The 24,880-nt window shown below is 45.4% G+C and overlaps 2 protein-coding genes across 2 annotated transcripts in view; one reads left to right on the top strand and one right to left on the bottom strand.

The window, feature by feature from the left end:
* Positions 1-1,335: 1,335 nt before the first annotated feature.
* On the top strand, positions 1,336-2,017 carry DUSP14 (dual specificity phosphatase 14). Its single transcript, XM_009947608.2, has one exon. The coding sequence runs from the start codon at positions 1,404-1,406 to the stop codon at positions 1,998-2,000; it is 597 nt and encodes a 198-aa protein (XP_009945910.1). The 5' UTR covers positions 1,336-1,403; the 3' UTR covers positions 2,001-2,017.
* A 7,420-nt stretch (positions 2,018-9,437) lies between these two features.
* Positions 9,438-24,880, bottom strand: part of SYNRG (synergin gamma) — a 39,880-nt gene continuing 24,437 nt past the window's right edge. Inside the window, exons 16-23 of the mRNA XM_086475178.1 lie at positions 16,441-17,043; positions 15,919-16,082; positions 15,123-15,176; positions 14,277-14,373; positions 13,876-14,024; positions 11,069-11,179; positions 10,581-10,616; positions 9,438-9,569 (exon numbers count right to left, since the gene is read on the bottom strand). Of these exons, the coding sequence (XP_086331304.1) occupies positions 9,438-9,569; positions 10,581-10,616; positions 11,069-11,179; positions 13,876-14,024; positions 14,277-14,373; positions 15,123-15,176; positions 15,919-16,082; positions 16,441-17,043 (1,346 nt within the window). The remainder of the gene's footprint in view (positions 9,570-10,580; positions 10,617-11,068; positions 11,180-13,875; positions 14,025-14,276; positions 14,374-15,122; positions 15,177-15,918; positions 16,083-16,440; positions 17,044-24,880) is intronic.

Here is a 24,880-nt window from a genome sequence, read left to right on the forward strand (position 1 = left end):
AGCACCAGCACTGTGGGCCCATAGTTTCAGGAGCTGCTCAAGTAGCTGCCAGCAGGGAACAAGCCACAGAGGAGACCATGTTATGCTCATTAAGTTACCGTGCCGCAAAGCCATGCCAAAAATCCGCTGGCAGCGTTACCAGCCACTGCTGAGACCTGCCGCTGCTTCCCGGCGTGCGGGATGCAGACAGATGGCTGCACCGTTGTGTCAGGGCCGGGGAAGCCGCGGTCAGGGTCTCTCAGCCCTTGGAGGACTCTCTGACCCGGGGAGTTAACTGCTGGAGGGACAGACGCCCTCCCACCCACGGCGCTGAGCATCCCCCAGGTCCCCTGCACAGCCCAGTGACACTTCGGTGGGCTCAGCCGTACCCGGGCAGAGCAGGGGCTCCCCAGCCCGCGCTGACCGGAGCCTCTCCCATGGCCCATCTCTAACTGGAGAAGGCACAGCTAACGAGGACTGGCAAATCGTCCCCTTGCTTGTGGCTTCTCCGCTTGCTTGGAAGTCCTCCAGGAGCAGAGGAATTAAAAGCGGGGGGTCCTTCCCGGGGCTGGGCGGCTCACGCAGGCGAACCCAAGCCTTGGCAGAGCACGTCTTTCCCCAAAACATTAGTCAGTCCGTTAAAGCAGCAGGAAAAGAGCCTCCCTTGTCCCAGCCTCGGCTTCCCAGCCTCTCAGCTTCTGACATAACCAGGTCACTCTTTCCACACTTCCTCAGCCTAGATGAGAGCCGATGACTGATCTGGATGGACATGACTCACCGCCTTTTCTAATGAGCAACTTTCCTCTGTTTATGTACTTCGGCGGAGCCTTTCATATACCTCAGAAAGGAGAAGGGTGGCACTGGGGAGAGGGCAGGGTAATCTAGATGGCAGGCACCTGCATCCAGCCCCGGTGAGCTGTCTCTCACCATCCCTCTGGACTCCGGCCAGTTGTGAAGTTGCCGCTTTTGAGCATGGAAAAGGCGTAGCTAATCTTCCACGTGCTAATCCGGGTGAAATGCTGTCTGGGCCCATAGGTAGGCTGCCTAAACCCTCGACGAGTAATTGGAGCTAATTAGGCTGGAAGATTACTTTTTTTTTTTTGTTAATATCTGTCCAGGCAATGCCTGGGGGCCCCCCCGGTAGTAAGCAGCGTGCAAACCCAGAACCACCTTACCCCAGGGAGGTTTGCCAGTAGGAGGTTGTCCAGGCCACAGCAGGGTGAGTTGGGTTTTCCTGTTCTCTTGTGTAGACGTGGTCTCATCAGACAGCTGCCCCGCTCACGTTGGCGTTGCTTGTGTTTTGCAGTGACTAAGCGGAGGAAGCTCTTGCTGTCCTAGCACCGCCAGGCCAGACAATCCTTCCCTTGGCTGAAGATCCCGTTGGATCTCTTCCCATAATGGAAGCGTGAGTGCCAAGATCCTCCATGACCTCCAGAAGCCACAACTCCTTACCGAGAACTCTGATGGCTCCACGAATGCTTTCTGAAGGTGCCCTTGGGGGCATCGCCCAAATCACCCCCTCGCTGTACCTGAGCCGGGGCAGCGTCGCCTCCAACCGGCACCTGCTGCTCTCCCGGGGAATCACCTGCATAATCAACGCGACCATCGAGATTCCCAATTTTAACTGGCCCCAGTTTGAATACGTGAAAGTGCCTTTGGCTGACATGCCCAACGCCCCCATCTCCCTGTACTTCGACAGCGTCGCCGACAAGATCAACAGCGTGGCGCGGAAGCACGGGGCCACCTTAGTCCATTGTGCCGCCGGCGTGAGCAGGTCGGCCACCCTCTGCATCGCCTACCTGATGAAGTACCACAAGGTGTCCCTCTTTGAGGCATACAACTGGGTCAAATCGAGACGCCCCGTTATACGCCCCAACGTGGGCTTCTGGAGGCAACTGATAGACTACGAGAGGAAGCTCTTTGGGAAGACGACGGTTAAAATGGTACAGACACCCTATGGCATCATCCCAGACGTTTACGAGAGAGAGAGGAGACCCCTGATGCCTTACTGGGGAATTTAATGGGACTGCAGACAGGAAGCACAACAGAAGGGACGCGCTGATTCCGAGTCGACCAAACGGGAGACATTCCCTTCTCCTTCTACAGCCAACTTTGGTTCTTTACCATACAGCAGAACCTCAACTACTTCTCACCTCACTAACCTGCAAGGCCAACGATTCCCTTCAAAGCATTTCTCTCTACAGGGATTCCCCCATCCGCATTTCTCTGATTTAGCAGAATGAGGTCTCCTTCTAAGTTTATTCCTTTCATAAAGCCTCCCTCCCTTTTTCAGTGAGTTTATTAGTATCCTGTGCGGAAAGGCCTAACAGGCATTGGGCAGAGTTCATGAACAAAGTGCGCTTTGTGATGCGGTAGCCTGGATATTTCGTTAATAGCTTGTTTGCTTCCTTGCAAAATCCTGTAGTGGCTAGGGAGCGGCACTAGCACAGAACGAGCGAGGCCCTACTCTACGGCAGTGGGTTTTTTCCAAGAGCCAGGAAGGCAGGCGTGCAGGGTTGTGGTGCTAGTGCTGGTGTTTTCTTTAACATCCGTAGTGACTCTCAGTATATAGTGTTTGAGATCTTTAGTCAGCTCTTAATCTGTATTAAAAGTAAAAAAAAAAAAAAAAAAAAAAGAAAAAAAAAGAAAAAAAAAAAAGAGTGAAGTCAGTCCGTGTCGGCCACAAGTAAAATAAAATTTTAACGATTCAAATCAAATAAATACAAGATCCTTTTTCACTCATTCCATACCAGGGCAATAGTCCTGGAAAACACTCACACTCCTGAAAAATGCTGGTGTTTTTTGTGGGTGGAAAGTAAACGGAGATCTTGTCCAAATGTGGCTCAAGACAGACGCGAGAGGTTAACCCTCCCCGCCCTGGACAGCCAAAGAAACGTTTAGGAATGTGTGCATGGCCACCTTCCAGAGGGGCTGGGCTGTGTTTTCTAATATTCAATCACCCAGTAAATTGGAAGTAGGTAAATCCGCTTGATTACTTAGCTCTAAGTATGGTCGTGATCTGCCTTAGCCCATTTCTAAATCACTTCATTATGTCCTCAAGGTTATGCTGCATTCTAGAATTATTCTGCAAAACGGCGATCTGTCCAACCTCCCGGACAAGGATGGCTTGACAGAGAAGGCTTTGCCTTGTTCTGTGCCTGACGAGCACGATTCCACCCCGAGGCATGGGAGAAGCCTTCCCCTGGCGTAGCCGCTGCCTCCTGGACGTCGCTCCCCTCCCTGCAGCCGGGAAGGGACGGGTTCCGTTGAAGAGTAGCTGGACCCCCAGGAGAGCAAGGCAAGTCCGTTCCTCAGCGAGACATTTGTGTCCTCTGTTGCATCTCGGAAGGAGGAATACGCAGATTGCTGGATGCTGAGATAGCTATCTGATTTAAATGAGATTCTATACTTGTAAAAAAAAAAAAATCAATAAAGATTAAACAAAAACATGTGTTGGTTTCCTATTCAGAACGGAGCTAAATGTTTCTCAAGTAACAAGCGAGAACATGGTGTAATACTGAGCAGGGGCTTTGAACAAATCCGGACCTCAGCCTTGAGGAAAATACCGTGATCTGTTCCCACCCCTCGGCTAACTGGTTTACCATCCATCCAGGTGCCCTGCAATTCCTGGTCCTCATCACAAAAACCAGGCAATTAACTTGGCTATTTCAAAATTTTTACCTTCTGAAGTCTCAGCTGAACGGCTGAGGTTTTAAGGAACAGCAGACACGGTTAAAGGTCTTCTCCAAGCTGAAGCCCACCGCGTGAGGACTGCAGCACAAGCAGGCTGCTGGTTCCCCCCCCCCCCAAAAGCCGCTGGGGCTGAAATACCGATATCGCTGGTACAAACCCGTGCCAAGGGCCTCAGCCTCCTTTAAAACTCAGTAAAACCAGACCTGGTTGGAATAAAAGTGTAGATCAGAGTGAATTTGACACAGAGGCTTTGGCCAGCTCTGACTCAGAATTTTCAAATTTGCTGCAGGGACAAGAGTTTTACAGAGGGGGCAAACGCCACTTGCTTGTGCTCACCGGGGGAGGGAAAGGGCACTCCGCGATTTCCAGGCTCCAGTCTGTGGTCCAGCGAGGACTGCTGTGGAAGTTCACAGACTTGAAATTGGGCCCAAGGCCACTTCCCGGGGGGGGGCTCGGTGGCCCGCGGGCAGGAGAGGGCTCCCTCAGCCCCTGCGGGCACGGAAGTCACGAGGTTGGCCGTGGCTTAATGCCGAACGTGCGCAGGGAGACGCCGCTGTGGGAAGAGTTACGGCAAATCCCTCGGCATCACGAGGGCATCCGAAGCCCACAAGTTTCCCACGTGCATGTATACATCCCCCCGTCCCCCCTGCAGACCCTTCCATTGCCATTCCAAGCCCTTCATCCATGATCCAGGGTGCTCTTAAGACACAACCGCACATTAAAAACCCCAAATACTTCAATGCCAGTTTTCCCAACAAGCTCCACACACGGATCTCGGTGTCCTCCAGCGTCAGGAGGCCGAAGCGCAGCCCCGTGCGGGCAGGGGCAGGGCTGCTCCTGCTTCTGCAGAGGAGCAAGGACAAAGTTTTGGCTCCCTGATGAAAAGTGAGTTTTGCCCTCGGCCGTGCGCAGTGCAGGTTTCGGGGCTGGGTCCCGGTTTCAGTGACAGACAGACAGACACAGGACACTGACTGCCCATTAAAAAAAAAAAAACCACATTCTGCTCATCTCTCTATTTTTATCGTGAGTTAAACTGTAACCAGGGAAATGGTAAGTAAGAAAAGGAGCTAGAGATTAAAAATCAAGACTAATCGTTAGTCTGGAGACGTTCCGAAAGCGTGACATTTCAAAGGGGAAAAAATACTAAAAACTGAAATCTGCTTGCAAAATTCAACTTCACCTAAAAAATGGACCATGTATCATGCAATGGTATTTTCTGTACAAAAACTGGAAGGTAAAAATTCTCCACTTTGAATCATTATATAGACTTTATACAGGCGCTGCCCTAGAACCTAGGGGAGGGGAAGATGCTCCTGTTCAGCCAAGAAACCATCAAGACTGACTTTTAAACAAAGAGGACTTTAGACCTATTAAATGTGTAACGGCCTAATAAAGCACATTAGGAAAGAAAGAATTCCCCTGAAATACCCCTTGGAGACTATATTACGGAGAAGTGCAATGGTGTTGATACTTGTGGGTATCTGCAAAAGTTCCTCTTGTGTTCATCCCAACGAAAGGTACTTTACATTGAGTGTTTTTTCTCCCTCAAAGTCCAGTTTTTCACGCATCCTCAAACCTATAGAAACCGAGCCCCAGTTTAACTCCGGATCGCTGCAAGCACCGGCTGGATTTGAGGGGAAGATCATTCTTCCTGCTCCCCACAGGCTTTTCCAAATGGTTGATATCTTAATTGCTTGAGCAATATACTGTATGTTATTCAGCGAGACATCTTTCAAATACTAGCCACAAAGAAGGTTTCACTTGAACAGCTTCATTATGTTTAAGGCCCTTTTTGTTTAAGCCTTTCCAGGCCTCTCCCGAGTGACGGGAAGATTTCACTCTGCCCCCGGATTTCGGAGGAGGAGCCCCCAGGCCAGCGCCCGCGGGGCTCTCACCGGAGGTGACAACTCTGGTGCCAGCAAGCAGCAAAAGCAACGTTTTCTTCTAGCTGCATCCTGGAACAAGCCACTTCACAGGTCGGTCAGATACGAAACGAGCTCTTTATTGAACACAAGGTTTGAATCTCAACACAGGATTTATAGATCACGGCGAGAATTAAGGGAGTAAACAACATACTAAGGTCAATTAGTAACACTTATTGGATTTAAAATATCAGCAGTGACTCCAGCACAGCACAAACCGAAACAACTCCAACTAATCATCACAAAACCACTTTCAGAAGAGAAATAATGTTCGCCCCGAGGGCGGAATAAAGCAGCACAATCTAAAGGGAAATTTTCTGTCCACTTTTCTTCATAAAATTATGACATTTATATTTTAATATTGAGAACTGGAATTAAACACAGGTCCAGAGAGAGAAAAAAAATCTTCCAGAAAAAGTAGTTTGTACAATAGCAGCTTTTATTGAAAAGGCAGTTTTTGTTTCAAGTTTAATTAATCCAACATGTAGCTAAACTGGAGCATTCCTTGGGTTTTCATGAGCTTCTTCTCAACCTTAGGTTGAACTGCCCTATCACTTCATATTTACCGCACAAATCTCAAGGAAAGAGCTGCTCAAGACAAACCCAGGCGAAGAGAAGCTGCTGCCAGAGAGGAAAAGTCAGCGGGACGGTCAAGTGCGGAACATAATTCCCACGCCATAAATAACCTCCGAGCAGCGACAGCCAACACGGGTCGCCAGCCTGGGGAGATACTCAGCCCAGAGCACGGCAACGGGCGGGCAGGGGAACGGGCTGGAGCTCCCCAGCACTCCCGCCACCAGGGAAAAACCGCAACGCACGAAGGCAGCACCGAAGCATCAAGGATACAACTGGGCAAAGTGATCTACACGTTAAATAACCAAGCGAATAATCTCTTAGAATTCCAAATATCCACAAATATACAGAAAAATCACTGCCCATAGGTAACGCCAAGGCAGCTTCAAAGAACACATACGTTAAAAAAAAAAAAAAAAGAAAGAAAATCCCATTTCTCTTTTCTAGCCAAAGCTACATGCAGAAAAAGGAGTTACGTTTACGAAATCCAACACAACCAAAGCGCAAGGCAGCGTGCCCATCAGCCTGGACGCCAGGGAAGCAGGGGAACGTGGTCTGTTAGGATGCACTGTAGAAAATACCGTCACCTTGGATACAGCTTGCAAGGACACGGGGCTTTGCCTGGCAGCGCAGGATCGGAGAAGATGCTGAATGCAACAGTGAGTCATTTTAATGACTGGGATACGGGAGCGAGAGGATCCTGGTTGTGCACCGCCTTTATCGAGGGCATCGACCTGCCACCCCTTCGGTGTATTCCCACGACGTGAAGGTGCTCGGTTCAGAACGCTTTCTGCTTGCCTCGAGCGCGGTGATAGCGCCGGCTGCTTTCCCCTTCTGCAGGGAGCGAGCAGGCAGCAGTGTCACCCTTCAGTGAGCTCTGCTGCAATTATAATTGTAAATGTCGATTCCTTGTTTTTATGGGCCAAAAGACACGCTGGATACGTCTGAGAGAGGGAACTTACTCGCTTGACAAGTATGTTAACAAGTACAAGAAAAACATCACTGAAAAATGCTTTTATGACAATATAGCTGGTGCTGTATTTGAAATACTGGTTGCTTTAAGCTTCACATTGTGGCCTCTTTTCTTTGTGGCATTCTCTTTTAATTAGGAAAAAAAAAAAAAATCCTCTCTAGCTAAGTGTTCAGGAACTGTGGTGGAAACCCACGCTGACAATCAAGTCCCTTTTCCCAATATAGCATTTCATAAGCAGCAGCCTTTGCGTCAGCCAGATACTCGAAACCACTTGAGAAGTCCCCTTGCTAGCAGCGAGACGAGGCATTTGCTCGAAGCCAGCCGATGCTGAAGTGCCTCTGGGCTTCGGGAGGCAAAAGCGAGCGGCGGCTTCCCGTGCCGAGCGGAGCCCACGCCTCCCTGGGCACGCCGGCGGTGCGCAGCAGCCCCGCGTTACGCTGGAAACCAACGTACGTGCTCGAAAGCCACGGTGCTGGAACTGTTTCACACCTAATAAACGAAACGGAGCGCGAGCAAAGAGCGACTGCCCTTTTTTCGATAATTACCGGGCAGCAGAAAGCTGGCAGTCACTGCCACGCTGCTGAAAATCCGCCACTTGATTAGCTTTGAGCTTGCGACTGGAGGCACAAGTTGCTTATTTTATGAATGAGCTGATTTCGGGCAGCAAGAAGATGTATTTTCATCTGTGTAAATAAGGGGCCAGACACCTAGCACTCCTCCTATTAGCCAAGGTTCTTTCATTTGGTATAATTAATGGTTTAACTAAGCCTTTTTCTTTTTTTTTTTTTAAATATGAAGCATCAATTTTCCTCATTGTAGTTTCTATCTCAGCAAACAACCACCGGTCAGTGTCAGCTATTTATTGATAACGGAGGCAAGATTAATTTGGAAGAGCTGTTGCTGTCCTTGGAGAGAAGGGAGATTATTTCTAGAGATCCAAGAAACTTAAGAATGAAGCAGCAAGTTGCACCCGATGGATAGACACCCCACGCCATTCACTGCAGACCGAGTAAGACTGGACAGTGGTAGGGCTCTTGTGACACTGCCATGAGGCTCCCGCTAGGCCAAGAGCTCTGTCACGAGCCCGACAGCTGATCGCGCTGTCATCTGGACGTAGTGCCTGGAGAGAGAGCCAGGTACTTCAGATGTGGGTAACGGTTTGGGATCGTCCGTCACACCCATCTCCCTCTGCCCAGACAAGCGTACCTGCCCTAAGCGACGCCACACCCTGCTTGGAAAACCAGCCTGCTCGAGCAGAGCCCCCTTCAGGGCGAGATCGCCCCCAGCTGCAGCAGGAGCTGAGGGCCAGTCCCGAGAGAAACATGCTACTACAGATAGCGCTGGACCGCACAAGTTACACGCAAGCATCCCATCAAGAAAAGCGTATTAACGTACAAAAAAGGCCAAAAAACCCCATATATATACAGGAGCAGACCTGCTGTGGGAGTGAAGCCCAGTTTCCGACAGGGATGCAGCCCCACAACTACCGAAGGGTCGGGTGAAACATAACAAACCATACCTGTAGGTCAGGACGAGCCCAAGGAAGGAGTTTGTCTGTATTTACACCACAAAGACCACAAATTTTAAAATCCAGCTGCCTGTACTAAAGAATCCAGATATGACAGGGAAGATGTCAACAGTTTTTCCAAGTCCTTACCCCCAGCACTAACCAGCCATGCGCAGGAATACAGTATAATTTACTATACAGAACAGTGGAAGCATAAATAGACAATAGCTCTCCGCAGCCTCATTCCTTCTAAGTCAAGAACTCATTTTGCCTTGGAAGTCACCGTGACTCGTGCACTGTAACAGTGCAGCAGCAAACATTTAAAGAACGTCATCACGGCCTGTATACCAAAAACATTAAAGAAAAGATTTGTTTGCAAACACGTACTTCAAGTATTTCAGCGGTCACTTCTACGCAAGTCAGTCTAGCACTTCAGTTGTTCTTGGAAGCGAGGTGCCGTCCTCTCTCAGAGATCCATGCGCTTGGTCAGCAGGCTGGTTGGTCACAAGGACCAACCTGCTTTCATCTTGAGAAAGTCTGAAAGGCCGCGGGTTTTGCCACACTACATTTTTTTTTCTGGTTTTCTGAAACACGGGCCATTTCAAGTGAGATTCTTCACGAGCAATTTGTACGTGACCAGTGGCTTTGACCCGCTACGGTTCAAAAAAATCAACCCGAAACATTTCAAACACTAACCGCACCTCAAGCCTTTCCACTTACCCCACCACACCATCTACCCCAAATGTCCCGCATTATTAGACCCGATACTCCGTCTTCAGCGCAACCGCTTTCAGAGCAGGTCTGGCAAAATGAGACCGGGAGGTTTTGGCTCCACACAGTTGATCCAGAAATTCGCACAGCTTGCATGGTACTGGTGCCCTCCGTACGCCAGCTTAAAGTTATCCATTTCCGAATTAAAGGCCTAAAACAACAAGAATTGAAAGGAGTGTGACAGTCTCATCTACCCCGGGGTCTAGAAACTAGAGTGGACAATGGATACGCACAGGGATCACACCACAACGGCACACAGCGTGGTAGGACCCTCTCGCTCTAAACACACCACCCAATAAACCACATTCCGTTTTAGCCTGCAAAGTGTTTGCAGGTGGATGAAAACTCCAGCCGTCACACCTGGTGCCTGCTTTGCCTGTCCCCCCTCTGATCAGCACGCTGCCTGCTCTGACACCCGGCAACTAACTCTGTTTCGTGCACCTCCCACCTCTGCTCCGTGGCCGTACAAGAGACAAGCTTGTTCTGCCAGCCAGTAGAGAGCTACTGCAGTTATTTCCCTGGCTCCATTTTCGCTGTGAATTAGGCAGGTGCGATGCCCGATATTAGCGTTATTTCGGGTTGAATTTGATCCACTTTCTTCTGTTAATTGAACCTGCTTTACAATAGGAGCTTCTGAACAGAGGGCGTGAAGCCATGAACAAGCTTAAAACATCGCGATGTTTGTTGCTAGGAGATCCTTTCCAATGCTTCACAGCTACCTATTTAAAAAATATTCTAACCCTCTTCCCCACAGCCTGGATTTCCTGCAGAGATTTCTAAAAATGCCGTTGCCTACTACATATAGCCAAAAGTCAATATTTGTAGCAAAAAAAAAAAACCCCTACGGTTCCCCCTCTTCTGCAACAGACACACAGGCAGCTACAAATTCACTCACTGCAGTGAATTTTCTACCACACAAACAGAAGTAGCACAAAACCAGAAAGCTCTTCACAAGATACAAGCATGCAGACAAGACAAAGGGGAGGCTCTAGAGCATGTTAGTTGATCAGATCAGGTGTTAACGGCCACAGAAAATGACTAGAAGAAAAGGATTAATGATTGGTACAATTGACAATGACAGCTGAAAGCCAGTTAGCAGTTCAGCCTTCCACACTCAACTAAGGATGATTCTATAAAGAATATGTTTTTTACAGATTCATACTTTTCTAGGAAGCTCTTCCACAGGTTTCTCTTCTTTCTGAAATAACGTTGAAACCAAAAAGTCAGCAAAACTGCCAATATATGTTAACGGGTTGGCATTACTCTGTACACATCCTGGGATTCCCTCCCAGCTCTGCTAATTGCGACAGTCCCCTCCTGGCGATCCTCAGAGATGCATTTCATAATGAAAAGTCATTAAAATTTTTATTTTTTTAAAAAATACACATACTTTTTAAGTCTTAGTATCCCAGTTTCTTCCCCATTACGAACAATTTAACTCAACCCTTTATCCACACCTGTCTCATAGCCAAAGCCCAGTGCATACAGGACACAGACTGAGTCCCATCTAGAGGTCAGATTTTGCCTTTGCTACTTCCAGTTACAAATTATAGCCGTGAAATTCTTTTTTAAATACACCCAAGGCCTAAGCAAAAGACCAAACTGTAAATTAAAAAAAAAGAGTTTAACGATAGAGGCCGTTGTACTTACTTTACTCCTTGAATCCACGTTTAGGAGGCACACTCCGCAAGCAAGGTCTTGGGCATTTTTAATCCCTGGGCGCAGCATACAAGAAGAGAAATCCAGTGAGTTTTCGTCTGGCTAAAGAAACGAGACAATAAGATTTAGGCATTTTCAGTGACTGAGAAAAGTGTCAGACATCGTGATAAAAATCATCGCTCTGGTGGCTGCTGAGAGCCCCAGCATCACGCCGGCCACATGGCAGGGACGACGTACGGCGTTTCCTCACCAACTGATGCATGATTTAACCAAAGCCCTTAGTCCCTATTTGCAGCCCTGCTATGCAGTCTCCATCAGCCTTCATTCATAACACTCAGGCTCTTGAAAAAGGGTTAGACTACAAAGGAAAGAATTCTTAAGTTCCCCGTTCCCACATCAAAAGGGGAAGAAACTTCTGAGGAAAGAGCCCAGGCGGCGGCTGCTCCATTTCAACTGCAGCGTATGAAGAACTGGCCGAAGACAAACAGTGGAATGCAGCAGCTATTTGTGCAGCTGCAAGGAAGCGAGGCCTCGGCCAGCGCAGCTTCCACTGGTTCGCATTTGAAGTGGTGTCTGTATCAGAGTTTACTGTCCCGAACTCCTATTATTGCCTCATCAAAAAAAGGGCAGTTGTTATTCTTTCTGAAGGTTTTTCTGAAGCTAGAATATGGCACAGCAGTAAAAAATGGGATATTAAGGTTAACCAAGCCATGGAAGAATTAAGGTCACCAGCCGCACGCAAGCTCAGGTTAAACAGAGGCAAAGGATGGGAGAACAAGCCTGCAAATAAGCGACTTTTCCGATACATAATCTTACGTTTCGGCCACAAAATAAATGATAATTTAAAAATTTGTACAGGGGCGGTGTAAAACTGTTGAAGTTTCGCTTGAAGGTAGCGGTGCAAATAAAAACAACGACTAGGAATGCAAGAAGCTTTAAAAAATGGTGTGATCCTAGAACGCGCGTACTCCTAATTCACACTCTAGGCGTGCTGATCACGCTCCCCTCCTGAACGGCTGGAGAATAATGGGAATTCTGAAAAAAAAACCCTTTAATCTTTAAGTAGATCAATCAAATTAATAAAGGCACTTTAATATTTATTTACCAAATGCACGAGCGAAGCAAATGAGAAGGTCATCCTGCAATTTGCAGTGAAAAACCACAAGGCTGTGCATAAAATTACCTTGTAACGAAATCCTTTCAAAGATAAAATTAACCTTTCCGAGCACACGCCTCTGAGCTAGAACACTTCTCTCTACTGAATTGGCACTTCTGCATCATCTGGGGTCGGTGACTGCAACACCAGGGGAAGAAGGTCTGGGTCCCACTCCTTCCAGTGACCCAGGTGGAGAAGAGAAACAGAAAGGGATGATTTTGAGAGTTCCAGGAGTCCCTGTCTCTTAGATAACTTCAGAGGTGCTGTGTGTGTATGAGAAGTCATTATTCACAGCTCCCAATACGTTTAAAACTTATCTGGACCGCTGCAGCTCGGAGAACATGTGGCCAAGCTTCGGACTTGAAGGTAATCCCTGTAATCTTCCAAGGAAAAGTGCTTTAAGAACTAAATTTTAATCCACTTGCTTAAAATCAGGAGAGGATCCTGATAGCTTTTTAGATTGTTCCTATCCACAATGCCAGAGTTCAAACAGATGAATCCCAGTCTATCCACTTCATCTGCCAAGCAGTAAAATATTATGTACTGCCAAGTATAAATTTCATGCTATGACAGGCTTTGTGCAACACAGGACATCACCAAAAATACCTGCTTGCCACCGCTGTTTGTACCGCAGAGGTTTAAAATGTGTAGAAGGTGTGTAAAAAGGGACTGAGCATTCATAATACCTGGTTTGCAGGGAATGACAGTGAGCTGAAGATGGCTATTTCGAGCAGAAACCAAGTACTCTGGGCTTTATTTATAAACGAGTGTTTATTGGGAAGCAAAAATCGTTAGTGGCCATAGCTGCATTGCAGGAAGGAAGCCACAAATTAGGACATTCAGTGGAAACATAACCATGGTAATGATCTGCTTATCGATGCTTGACGCGAGGCACTGACACTAACTAAGAGTTAAGGCTCCTTGGTTAAAGGGATCCATTATGCAAGATGATATCAAGCACCCAAAGGCGGATGATTCCCTAAAAATACGAGTTTTACCGTGGTTAAAGAAACTCTTTTTGCACACTGCATTCCCTGCAACATACACAAAAAAGCACAGGATGTTTAAGGGCAAGGGGCCCTTCTTGCCCTCTCATTGTGTATATTCTGTACCTGGCCCCAGTGTGCCCTTCTTTTTCGCCCGGTTATGCAGACAGCTCCCAAGCTCCTACCAGACTGTCTCAGAGCAATCGAGCTTTTCCTGGCAGCTCTATTCAGAGGAGGAAAAGCTATTTAGTCTGCAGCAGGAACCAAAACAAACTTAGGCGTTTCCAAACGCAGAGAGAAAGGAAAAGAGCTCAGTTACTCCTGTGTTGCTCCACTGTCTGCTTTTGCATTAACACTAATTGCAGGGCTATTACAGAGACAAGATATGCCAGTTATTCTGGCTTCATAAAATTCCTTATTTAAATTTTATTAAATCTCCCTTACTGGAGAGGTCCACAGACACACAGGATATCATCACGTTTGTACATAAATAACAGTGTTCTTGCAGAGAGCTTTAAACTGGATTTCACAAATAAGTGCCTTTCCATTTTGCAAGAGAAAAATACAAACTGTAAAGCTAGGACAGCCCGTTAAGTCACTTTACATATAATGATGACATTTCTTTTAGTAAAGACCTAGCTTATTTTTGGTCTTACCGTTAAAGCAGCAAGTGACATGAAGCTTATTAGGTTGTTCCACACTTTATCGATATCCTTCAGGAGCTGCTGGAGTTTCTCACTACAGACAGCAGTTGCTTTGATACCCAGTTCAACTCTCTTGGTTACTCTGTAGACTTCAACAACCCCTGTTGATACAAAACACAGTGGAGGAGGGCAGAGAACTCACTGCAAGCACAGGATCCCGAAGCTTTAGCTCGGGAATAGCGCAGAACAGGCATGGCACACGGAAGGCGGTCACGGGCAGTTATTGCAAAGGAGCAGCTTCATTTATTTAGCAGGAGACTTGGTCATTGTACCACTTTGGAACGAGTGATTATGTATCACTGTTTTTCAGAGGAGAACTTTCAATGTAAAAGACATGGTAAATTAAAACATACCTAGTAAATATTCCATGCCTTGAGCAGACTGGATAACTTCAGTGCAAACAGATGAACTACTTATTCCGTTTAAGGTATCATTTGCTTTCTTTATGACCTGGTGGAAACAAATTTCATGAAGTGATGGTGTTATATCTACCTTAAAATAATAATTACAAACAAGGATGTCCCCAACAGAAACTGTTATACGAAAGGAGGAGGCAAATTAAATAAGAAATAATTGCCATAGTCCATCACATTTTTATATATCCATGCTGTAAATATAGGTAGGTCAGGGGAAAAGTATAAACATTGAAAACTTTAATGTATTCCCCCAAATATTTTCATTACCAAAATAATAGCTTTCAGAGTGTGCATGCATTGCTTATCTAGTTTAATAACAGCATTCACAGTTTTGGCTGTCTAACAGTCAAATTTCTGCAAAGCAGAAATTTTAAGGAAAACTAAGCTGGCTGTGAAACATCTGACACCCATCGCCAGAAGATTAACGGCCCCTCCGCACAGCACATTAAACCAGCCCGTTTCTCAAGAAGCGCTGGAGAGCCAGACACTGGTACCAGTGCCCCCAACAACAGGCCTTACTGGGCACCCGAAACACGGGAACGCCACAGGAGCGAGTTAACTTGAAAATTTAGGCAAAAGCCAAAGTAATCACAAATGACAGGGAGATTAGCCTAGGGTCTGTAACTGAGGAGGCAAGGCTTCTGCTGGGTGACAGCTTCTGGTTTAAAACCGTAATCCCCTCGGGCTGGTTCACACCCTTTCTGTGCCTGTACGGTCTCAAACACCGACTGAGGAGGTGCCTGCAGGAAGGAGGAGAAGTTTCGGAGGAGGCCACACGCTTACCTGCAGGGCACTCTCCAAGCACCTTTGCCATTCATACGCATACCTCTCGCTTTCCTATTTGAAAGAAAAGGACAGTCTGAATCTTGTTCCCACACGCATCTCCCCTTCTCCTATCCCAACAGGCATGCAGCAGACAGGTATTTTGAGAGACTATTTGCAGATTAGCTATGTAAACTTTTAACATACCTATTCCCAATTTCCCCCCCCCCCATTCTTTAGACATTCTCTTTGCACCTGAAGTCTAAAATTTGAATTCTGGGAGTCAGAACTAGTTTCAAAAGGAAGAACATAAACAAATGGGTAAAAAGTTTGCATTGCACATACCTATTCCCAACACATCTGTTACAGGTCTGCTGTTGTAGAAATGGGGATTGGCAGAACTTAATCTGAGTCCTTTTCCCATCTATTCTCAAGATGAGCAAGAGACATAACTACCACAGCCAAAAAAGTTAAGCCATTTCCCAAAGCCAGTGGTCTCGGTGACAAAGCTGGGATTAGATTTAAATTGTAACTTATTTCCAGTTACAAGCTTAGGCTGCAAGGTCAAGTGTTTCTGACTGACTTTCAGATGACAGCATTTTTTTCCCCAATCCACAAGACTTTAAAGACAGGAAAGAAGAAATCTCCTTTATGAGCAGTTTCCAATGAAAACATCTAACCTTACCCAGATGCCCTCTTAGAATCGTACCTTAAATTCAAATAGCTAAAGTCCCAAAGAGCTGGGATACAGAACACCCTTGACATCACACTGATGAAAGTCGTTGACAATTTACTTGCATTCCAGATAATTCCTTACCTCAACTTCCCCAGTCAAATCTTTGTATTTGTCTCTGATGACGGGCAAAGCAGGCTTCTCACTTAGAGTATTTGAGCGATCTCTAAATGGCTGTTCCAAAACTGGTAAAGGTGAAGAACGACTTATTTCTCGGTCACCTAGGCTTAAGCTCCTTTTATGTGACCCTAAACAGGCAGGATATAAACAAGTTACTCTTTTACTCATAAAGGCAAGGACTATTTAAAACGAATAAAGTAGTAGCAAGGCATCACTGCTACTCCAGAAGGACAAAGCCTTCTCTTTACTCAGTGACTGCTGCAAATTCCCCCAGTTTCTCAATTCTTACCATTTTTTGGCACAATTTTTTTTTTTCCCTTCTAGAAAGAGACCTGCTCCAAACACAACAGAAATCAATGAGAAGATTCAGCTCGTTTCCAGTAGCCTTTGGAACAATCCCCATTGGCTAATTTATAATTTGATTAGAAAAATTAGCCTTTGATAAGCACATGCATTATGGGCTTCCTCCACCCTGAGCAGGCTTACCTTGAACAGACAGGTCAAAGGTAGCCAGTTCACTCTTGATCATCTCTTCACTAGACTTCACCTTGCCTTGGGAAGTTGCCACCAAGAAGTCAAACTTGCTGATTTTTGGCTTTTCACTTTGAAATTCTCCAAAGTCATCTGTGGACTCTCTTCGCAGTTCAGAAGAGAGACCGCTAGCGAGGAAATCTGCCTCTGGGTTTGTGTCAGCTGCTGCTGCATCCTGTGCTTCTGACGAAGGTCTGGCAAAATCACCGAAGTCGCCAATGTCATCGTCACTTGGAGCGCTGGATATTGGTCCAGAGTCTTTAAAGTTTGCAAAGGCTGCAAAGGAAACATCCTGTGAAGCATCCTCGCTAGAAAAGGTTGTCACTTTGGAAACTGTTGTCATGGTAATGTTTTCTGAACTGCCAAACAAGGTCTCCTTCTTCTGAAGAACAGAAGTAGCCGCAGAGGATCCACTTCCTGAAGACTGGGCAAAGGAGGAGGAGAGCTTCTTGCCCTGATGAATGTCTTCTTTGTCGGACCAGTCATAGCTTGCCAGGCTGCTGACTGCAGACCCACTGTTATAGCTTCCAAATGGGGCACATTTTAAGTCATCTATATCTGAGAAAAACAAACCCCTACAATTAGAAGCTGAAGTTCAAACATGAATCTCTCCACACTGCATAAAAACAACAGCGACTTGCTAAAAGTCGTAAAGAACTGCAAGGACAAACACAGTGAATTGTTGTTTCAATGAGGCTTAAACTACAGTTTGCACAAAAATAATCCGGAAAAACCCCTGAGCATTTAACACAGAAATTTTGCCATTTAATAAATGTGAGCCTTGACCTTTGAATAGTGTCTTATATTTTAACCTGAAAGTCACCGTCCCACTACGGGTAGTGAAGAAACACCGAAAAAAATAAACGTTTCTAGAGTACACACGGCACAGATCACCAGTTCAATTTTCTGATGCTGGCTGCAGAATCTGCAATCAAAATGTAAACATTAGCAACTCAAACATCTTATCGCATCATTTCATCTTATCAAAACCAACCGCACGGCAGACTGTGCTAACTTTTCCATTCCCTCTGATACAGTATTAATATGCTTTAATTTTATATTCATGCTTTGATACAAATAACGTATAAAAATGTGCTGCAAGAATGTTTAAAAAAATAGAAATCCTGTTTAAGCTTATCACAGTCACTGTAGCGCCGCACGGCCGACTCTTCAAACCTACAGGTACTAGGAATGCCACAAATATTGTGAAGATCTTGTTTTAGCTTTTACAAACTAGTAATTCAGTTTAGAGAAAATCCAATTATTTTACAGAAAGCTCCAAACGTTTATACTCACCCAGCAATTATATGGGCCAATAGGTTCTCCTCACTGCCATGAGTGGGTATGAGATCTAGCCCGGCTGCTTACATGAGAGCCGGCACAGGAGCCTGCACAGTGACCAGGGTCTGCTGGGCTTTGTCCGCTACTCATTCAACTGATCTTTCAGGTCTAGACTGAGATTGATCCGTAGCGAAGGCACAGAGAGCCAGGGGCTGGGGAGTTTTCATTAAAGCATAAAAAAAAAAGCGCCCTACTATACTATGTTTGGCATTTGTTTTCCAGCATTAACAATTGTCAGTTTGGATTAGACATTCAGCCGCTGCTCAGCGCCTAGGGTCAAATGATCGCAAGGTAAAGCAAACCCAGGCCAGAAAACACGTTCTCTTAGCATCGTTTCAGCTGAGACTCTTCTGACAAACATCACGGTCTTAACTGGCTGGCACACAGCAGCGGCAACTTGGGTTTAATGCAGCCAGGGTGGGAACAAGCTGGCTTTCCAGCTGCCCTCTTTATTCGATCTGGCCACACCAGCCCGAGGATTAAACCATTTTAATAAAACATTTCTGCCTTCGTTTATTCATTTTACTGGAAGGGGAGAGCACGCTACGCTTTAGGCTGCTTTCCAGGCACGACCCACATACATAGCTAATTAACAAGTCCAACAAATACACCACATAATGACAGCGTTTAATGGCTGCTGCAATAAAGGGCCCTTTGCAATGGGTCAGCGAGGCACGGCGTGTCATCCATCAGACCTTCCTCAGGGCCAGCCTTCCTGCAGCGGCTGCCTCGGCACGTGACAGCACCTCAATGACAAAGCTGAGCACCTCGCGTGGATGCAGCCAGATTTCAAAGCGCCACTCGAATATGAAATTTGTAGAGCTGGCAGTTTACAGGAGGGCAAACAGGCGAGAGATGAAATCACCTGCTCAGGGCAAAGCTGAAGAGAAAGGAGGCTCCGAGGTGAAAAGGAGCTGACTTGCAAGGGATCGGTAATTTATCACAAGAAACCACACCTTGTGCTCTCAAATACACGGTTTTGTTTAAAGAAGTTAAATGAAAGCTTCGCTAGCATTAAGGGGAGTGCCAGAATAACCTCCAAAATGTTAGCCAACTGTAATTAATCCTGGGATCCTGAAAATACCACAGTGTACTAGGCAAGCTCTTTTTTTTTTTTTTTCAATTTCCGTTGACTCCTAAACCCAGCAGAGATTTAAGCACTGCTATTGTTTCGGTGTTAATCAGGAAATGAAAAGAAAGAGTGGTGAACCTGTTGTGAAGATCTGCACCATCTATTGTGAATGATTTCTTTGATAACTGGTAAGAGTTTGAGCTGAAAACGCATCCTTCAGGGCCAGGTCAGTGTACTCCTCCTGATCCGAGCCCGGCCCAGGGACAGCAGCAGTGGGCTTCGGTGGGAATCCTGAACTCCCCGTGCTTCGCCTGCAATCAATAGGTCACGGCAGGGAAGGCAGAACAATATCTTAATTATTCACAAACTAAGATTCAAGATTCTCTACGTGAATTCACGCAGACATGGAACCCACCCGCATCGGTGTACGAGCTAAGATGACAGTTTAATTCTGTACGTTTCATTTATTTGGACCGTTATAAAAGGATTGCTCTGCTGAATAAACTTTCCAAAGAGTATTGTATTACAGGAAAAATACTGTGTTCAGAGACAAAGTGTTTGCACCTAAAGCAGCTCTAAAACCAAAGTATGAAAAGCAAGAACGTACGTGTGACTGTCCATAACCCAAGGTAAACTAGCTTTTCTAAGAATTTTTATTCTGTTGCAAAACCCCCAACACTCTGCTGTGCCGTGCCCTGCACTTCATAGAATCATTTGCCACAAGTTAGATGTTTTTGAGTAGAGGAAGTAAAACCGTAACCTTTGTCATAGCTACACAAAGCTAAAGGCACATTTGCTGCATAATGGAGAGAGGAGCTTTCCCCCCCCCGACAGGTATCAGAGCAACTCGCCACCAGACTAATAAGCAAAGCAGCAGTTTACACGTGAAAAGCAGTTCTTGGCTGACCCTAGAGAACCCTTCACGATGTGAGTATCTTTAACACTGGCAAAAAGATTGTTTTATTAAGCAGTGTTAAGAACTGCTGCTCCAACAGCCTTTTTCTTAAAGACTGCAGATACGTGTAATGAATAAAAAAGCCCCAGTTACAACGCTGCAGTTCTAGCCCCTGATATCATAAAAGCTTCATTTTGCTGGTATGGCAATTCAGAATTTAAAAAGACGCATGTGGATCAGTAATATTTTTTTCAAAGAAAGAGATTATTAAGGGGTAAAAAAACCAAAAAATAAAACTACTTTTAAGCATCACACTTAGCGAAGACGGATGCTACGGAGCTACCGCCATTTCCTCCTGGAGGGCTCTTTTAGTAGAAACAGAACCTGAACTGATGAGGAGCATCACATTTTCTCAAAAAAAATGAGCAAAGACTAAATCCACTCAAAATTCTATGAAAACGCTTTGTTTTGGGGGTACACAATCTTTTTCTGTGAGGTTAAAAGTGATTTCTTAGTTAGCATTTTCTAGAGAGCGCACAGCAAATTCCCTGTCGAAGCAGGGCAAATCTTGACTTGATCGTGCATTAGGAATCCTATAATCCCACCGCAAGAGATATATTTTCGGTGAAATACATCGTCATAAACCAGTATTCCTTAGTAATCTCAGTAGCAATTCCGTGGTGTCTTTCAGAAATGACACAAGAGATTGAGCTCAGTTTAGTTATAAAAATCCAAAAGCTCTTACTGCCAATAGAGTTAAAGTCACATGTCATTAGCGCCATCAGCTTTCCACTGGTGAGACCACGAAACACAGCCCAGATTAAAAACGCTGGGTATAGATTCCCAAACCGCTGATAAATGGGGGCAGGGTGGGACGGGTGCATGTCTGCCTGTAAAAACCAAAGTCAGATCCGTTCAAATATCACATAACCACACTTCTTTTTTTCCTTAAACACATTTTCTAGCGCACCAAGAATGGAAAAAGCGATCTTCGCAGTGTCAGGCTGGAGTGCAGCAAGTTTCCGAAGGCTTTAGAAACCAAACCGAGTTTGTATTTCTTCCAAAGCAAAAAGTTTGAAATATTTACCATTTACTTTCCACCCATTTTGAACTACCAAAACCAGAGTCCAAGCTGCCTGATCATCACCTGGGGACAGCTACAGCTACACAAGCCAGCCATGCAGCTGCTGGGGAGAGGCAATAGCTGCCAAGGAACGTACAGGAGAACGCTGACAGAGGATGAAACACAGTTAACACACCATTTCCCCGTGTTATCTCATCTACAGAAAAACTTTACATCCTTCATTTGAGCCAACTATAACAATTTATTCCAGCTACCACGGATTAAGTTATGGCTGGAGGCAATTTACAAGCTGGAGGCTTCAACGTCAACAGTTTAATCATTTAAGGAAAACCCTTGACAGCGTTAGCGATACTCTAAAGAAAACTGAAAAAGACAATTCAGAAGATTGTAACGTATTTAGTGCTTTTAACCAACAGAGGAGACTTTCAAGTTTTTATATTTCTGCTTATATCATGTTCTGATGAAGAAACGTAACTCTCATGTCACTTTTTGGTGGTTAGGGTGGTGCAGGTGGTAGCCAGCGGGACAGCAGCAACGTCCCCCACCCAGAGCTGTTACACTGGGCACATCACCAGCGGCCTGAGCAAGAAGTCCTGAGACTGGAGGGGGACAGACACCACCTCCTTACTGCTTCCCGTGGGGCTCCACCTGACGAAGGCGGAGATGAAAGTGGAGGAATACAGAGGCTGCTACCTGTGCCACTCCTACCAGCAGCACGAAAAACTCAAAGCCCATTTCTCAGCTGGTGAAGTCTGGAACTGTGTTAACGGTAGGGGAGCTACTCCAATTTACTCTTGCTGAAGAAGGGCAGCACCTAGCACTGCTGAGGAGGAAATCATCAAGAATGCTGGCTGAGACAAATTAAAACGAAGGAAGGAGGGGAGAAAAGCCTTCAAACCTTGCGGAATTAAAGAATCTGCTAATACTCTTTTCATTATGACAACAAACAACGTTTCACAGCAGAACCAAGACCCCCGAGCTCGCGGTGGAAGCGGAGGGACGGCTCAGCTCCGTCCTGCAGAAGGCCAGGGCGGCTGCTGTGCCCCTGCGCCCTTCGGCTCCGCCGGGACGGCACTCAGGAAGCACAGACGCACCCTCTCCGCTCTGAGAGGCCTTCGCAGGATAAATAAGTCATGTTCAGCTCTTCTGTTTCCAGAATTACATTAAATGAGAGCAAGCGGGTGAATTTGACTGTCAAGTCTGGACAAAAATGTAATAAAGTAGAGAGTCACGAACATTACTCTCCCTCCTCCAGGTATGATTAGCTGAACAAATACTAATAGCACAAGCCCTGCAGAATGAAGTCTCTCAGGTTTCTGTTCAAGCCTTCAGTTTAAAAAGCTTTAGGGCTAGGCATAACCTACTGGCTCTCCAGAATGAAAGAGGAGTGCTGTTTGGTTTGGGTTTGGTTTTTTTTTCTTCTAAAGTCTCTCAAGATTGGTGTAAAGAAGAAAAAAAAACAAACCCATATTCTGGTTTCTGGTCTGGTTTTTGCTCTTGTGGCAAGGAACTACAAAGACTCAGTTTGCGCTGGTGTAATGCTTTAACTTTATTCCACATCTCAATTATTTTTAGCTTTTTACCTTGTCTGCTAATTTGACGTTAATCCCAAACTGTTAGTGGCCCGGGAATTTGGAGAAATTTGAAGTGACAGAATTATGTGATGCAAATTTGCAGCTGTTGTTCATGTTTGAAAGCTTCAATATCTAGTAAGCCAGGAGTTCCCAAACAGAAAAAGGAAGCAGGGCCCTTTACTTTGGGGCACCGATTAACTCACTCTAGATTAGCTAAATAAACATCAGAATGTTGTTTAATGGGCTCCTACTCGCAAAGGCCTCGACAGCACACATTTTCCAGCGGGTCCCCTTCACAAAGGCGTATCATAACCTCGGCTGGCAGCAGGGAAATCCGGACAAGGAGACAACAGGACAAAGAAAACGTTATTTCTGTCTTCAGTCTGAACCACCACCGTACCCTTGAAACCTACTCACAGAAACGACCCTGCCATCCACACATTTCCTCTATTCAACCCCTCTCAAAAACTGCTCTTTTGAAAAATATTATTTAGCCCGATAACGTAAAGTTTCGGAAGTGCCCAGGGAGCGAGGCCAAAGTGCTGGGAGAGGAGAAGGCAGCTCCTTGCGAGAGAAAGGCACCCGCCAGCTTTAAGGGGATACTATAACTTTAAACTTTGTATTTTTCAGGAAACAGAAATACATTGCTGGTTTGCAACAAATCACACACATCCCCACGTTTTCAAAATATGCCAAGATAATATTTATTAACACAGCAGGACTTACAGATCACAAAAGATAGTGATACATAGGAGCTCATAAGGGCGTTATCAGAGTAAAGCATGCAGGTCAATACTTGCAGAAGAGAGATATCAAAGCAGATCTGAGAAGGCACATTCACACAGGAAATGTTTAGTTGAAATTAGACATTAGAAAAGCAGCAAAAAACCTGAAGTTGATTAAAATATACAGAGATCTCCAATAATGCCAAAGAAAAAGGTACTTTACAGCTTTGTAAGGGCAGCAAATGGATAACCCTTTGAGAACACCCGGACGAGGGTAGGCTCTCGCTGCAACGTTCGGCAGGACGCAGAACCAATTAGGTTCATACAGTATGACTGGGTGCTAATTAAAACGCTTTCGTCTTGGAGTGAAACGTAAATTTGGTTTAAAAGAAGCAGCCCGGTTGAAACTAACAGCATGCAGCCAGTGCTCAAAGGGTTATACGAAGTAAATGCAAGAGAAATCAGGCAACATTAGTATAATTTACCTTCCACACAAAGAATTCTAGCAAAGTTTAAAGAGACAGTATCCCCTTTGGAGAGAGCAAAGCTGAAACCCTTTCTTCCCTCAGAGACCAAAGTCCATCGCATGGGAAGCGACTCAACGATTTCTTTCTAATTCCCAGCGTAAGCAACCTACCTGCCCATACCTGGAAGCTATGCAACGCCAAATCTCGATAGCCAAAGGATAAAGACCTCTGTATCGGCATGTCAGAAAAGTCAAATCACTTATCAGCACCTCTGTCCCGCTGCTGTTTCACTGGAGGTGTTACACGGTGCTTGCAAACGTGATTAGTCTCTCATTTCTCAGCAGTGAGGATGACAAAGGGATACTGTCCCTTTTTGACATTGATTTACAGATCGAAGAAAATTAAGAGGAAAAAAATAAATCTGCTTTTTAACTTCATGTAAACTGAAAAAAAAAAAAGGACTGGAACATCAGCAGTTCATAGCTTGAAACGCATCAAACACACATAAAGGAACACATGAGCACAGAAGTATTCGTAACAGATCGTCCAGAGCACGCGCCGCTACGAAATCCAGAGTTAAATGGAGTAAAACTCTCCCTGTGGAAAAACATCTAGCTTGGCACCATAGGAGAATACAGACTTGTTTAAGTTTAATAAAAATAGCTTCTAATTAATACTTCAGAGTTCGAAAGTTTAGCAACAAGCACATGATCGGCTAACCCCTTTAAACAAACCAAAAAAGTCTTTCCTGCCACAAACGGCGATTATTAATCAGTGATTGCCGTGGCAAAAGCTCACATCCTGTAGAAGAGCTACATAAGTCAAACTACCACCAAAAGAGGCTAGAAAAATCTTAGGAAAAAGTGCTTTCAAAACCAAAGTAAACATTCAAGAATACACTGTAGGTGCTACGTTTTTGACAGCTCACTCAACTTGGAATTTTACCAAGCAGTAATAGGAAAATTAAATGTCTTTGCTAATAAATTATTCCTGATATTTTGTACCCTGTTATAGAGTATCTTCCATGTCAAAGTTGCCAACTTAATTCTCCCCTCCACTTAAAAATATCACATAATGCAAAGTTACAGTACTGTGTATTTTCTCTACCCATACCTGCAAAAATGGAGGAAATATTTCATACGGAAATAACCAATCCTTGCAGTAACAGCTTTTACGCGTACAGTTTGTACGCTCCCCCCGTTCAGAAAAGCCTTTGACTGCAGAATACTCGTCGCTA

Source organism: Leptosomus discolor, chromosome 18 (assembly GCF_034619465.1).
Source record: "Leptosomus discolor isolate bLepDis1 chromosome 18, bLepDis1.hap2, whole genome shotgun sequence".
Taxonomy (NCBI): Eukaryota; Metazoa; Chordata; class Aves; order Leptosomiformes; family Leptosomidae; genus Leptosomus; species Leptosomus discolor.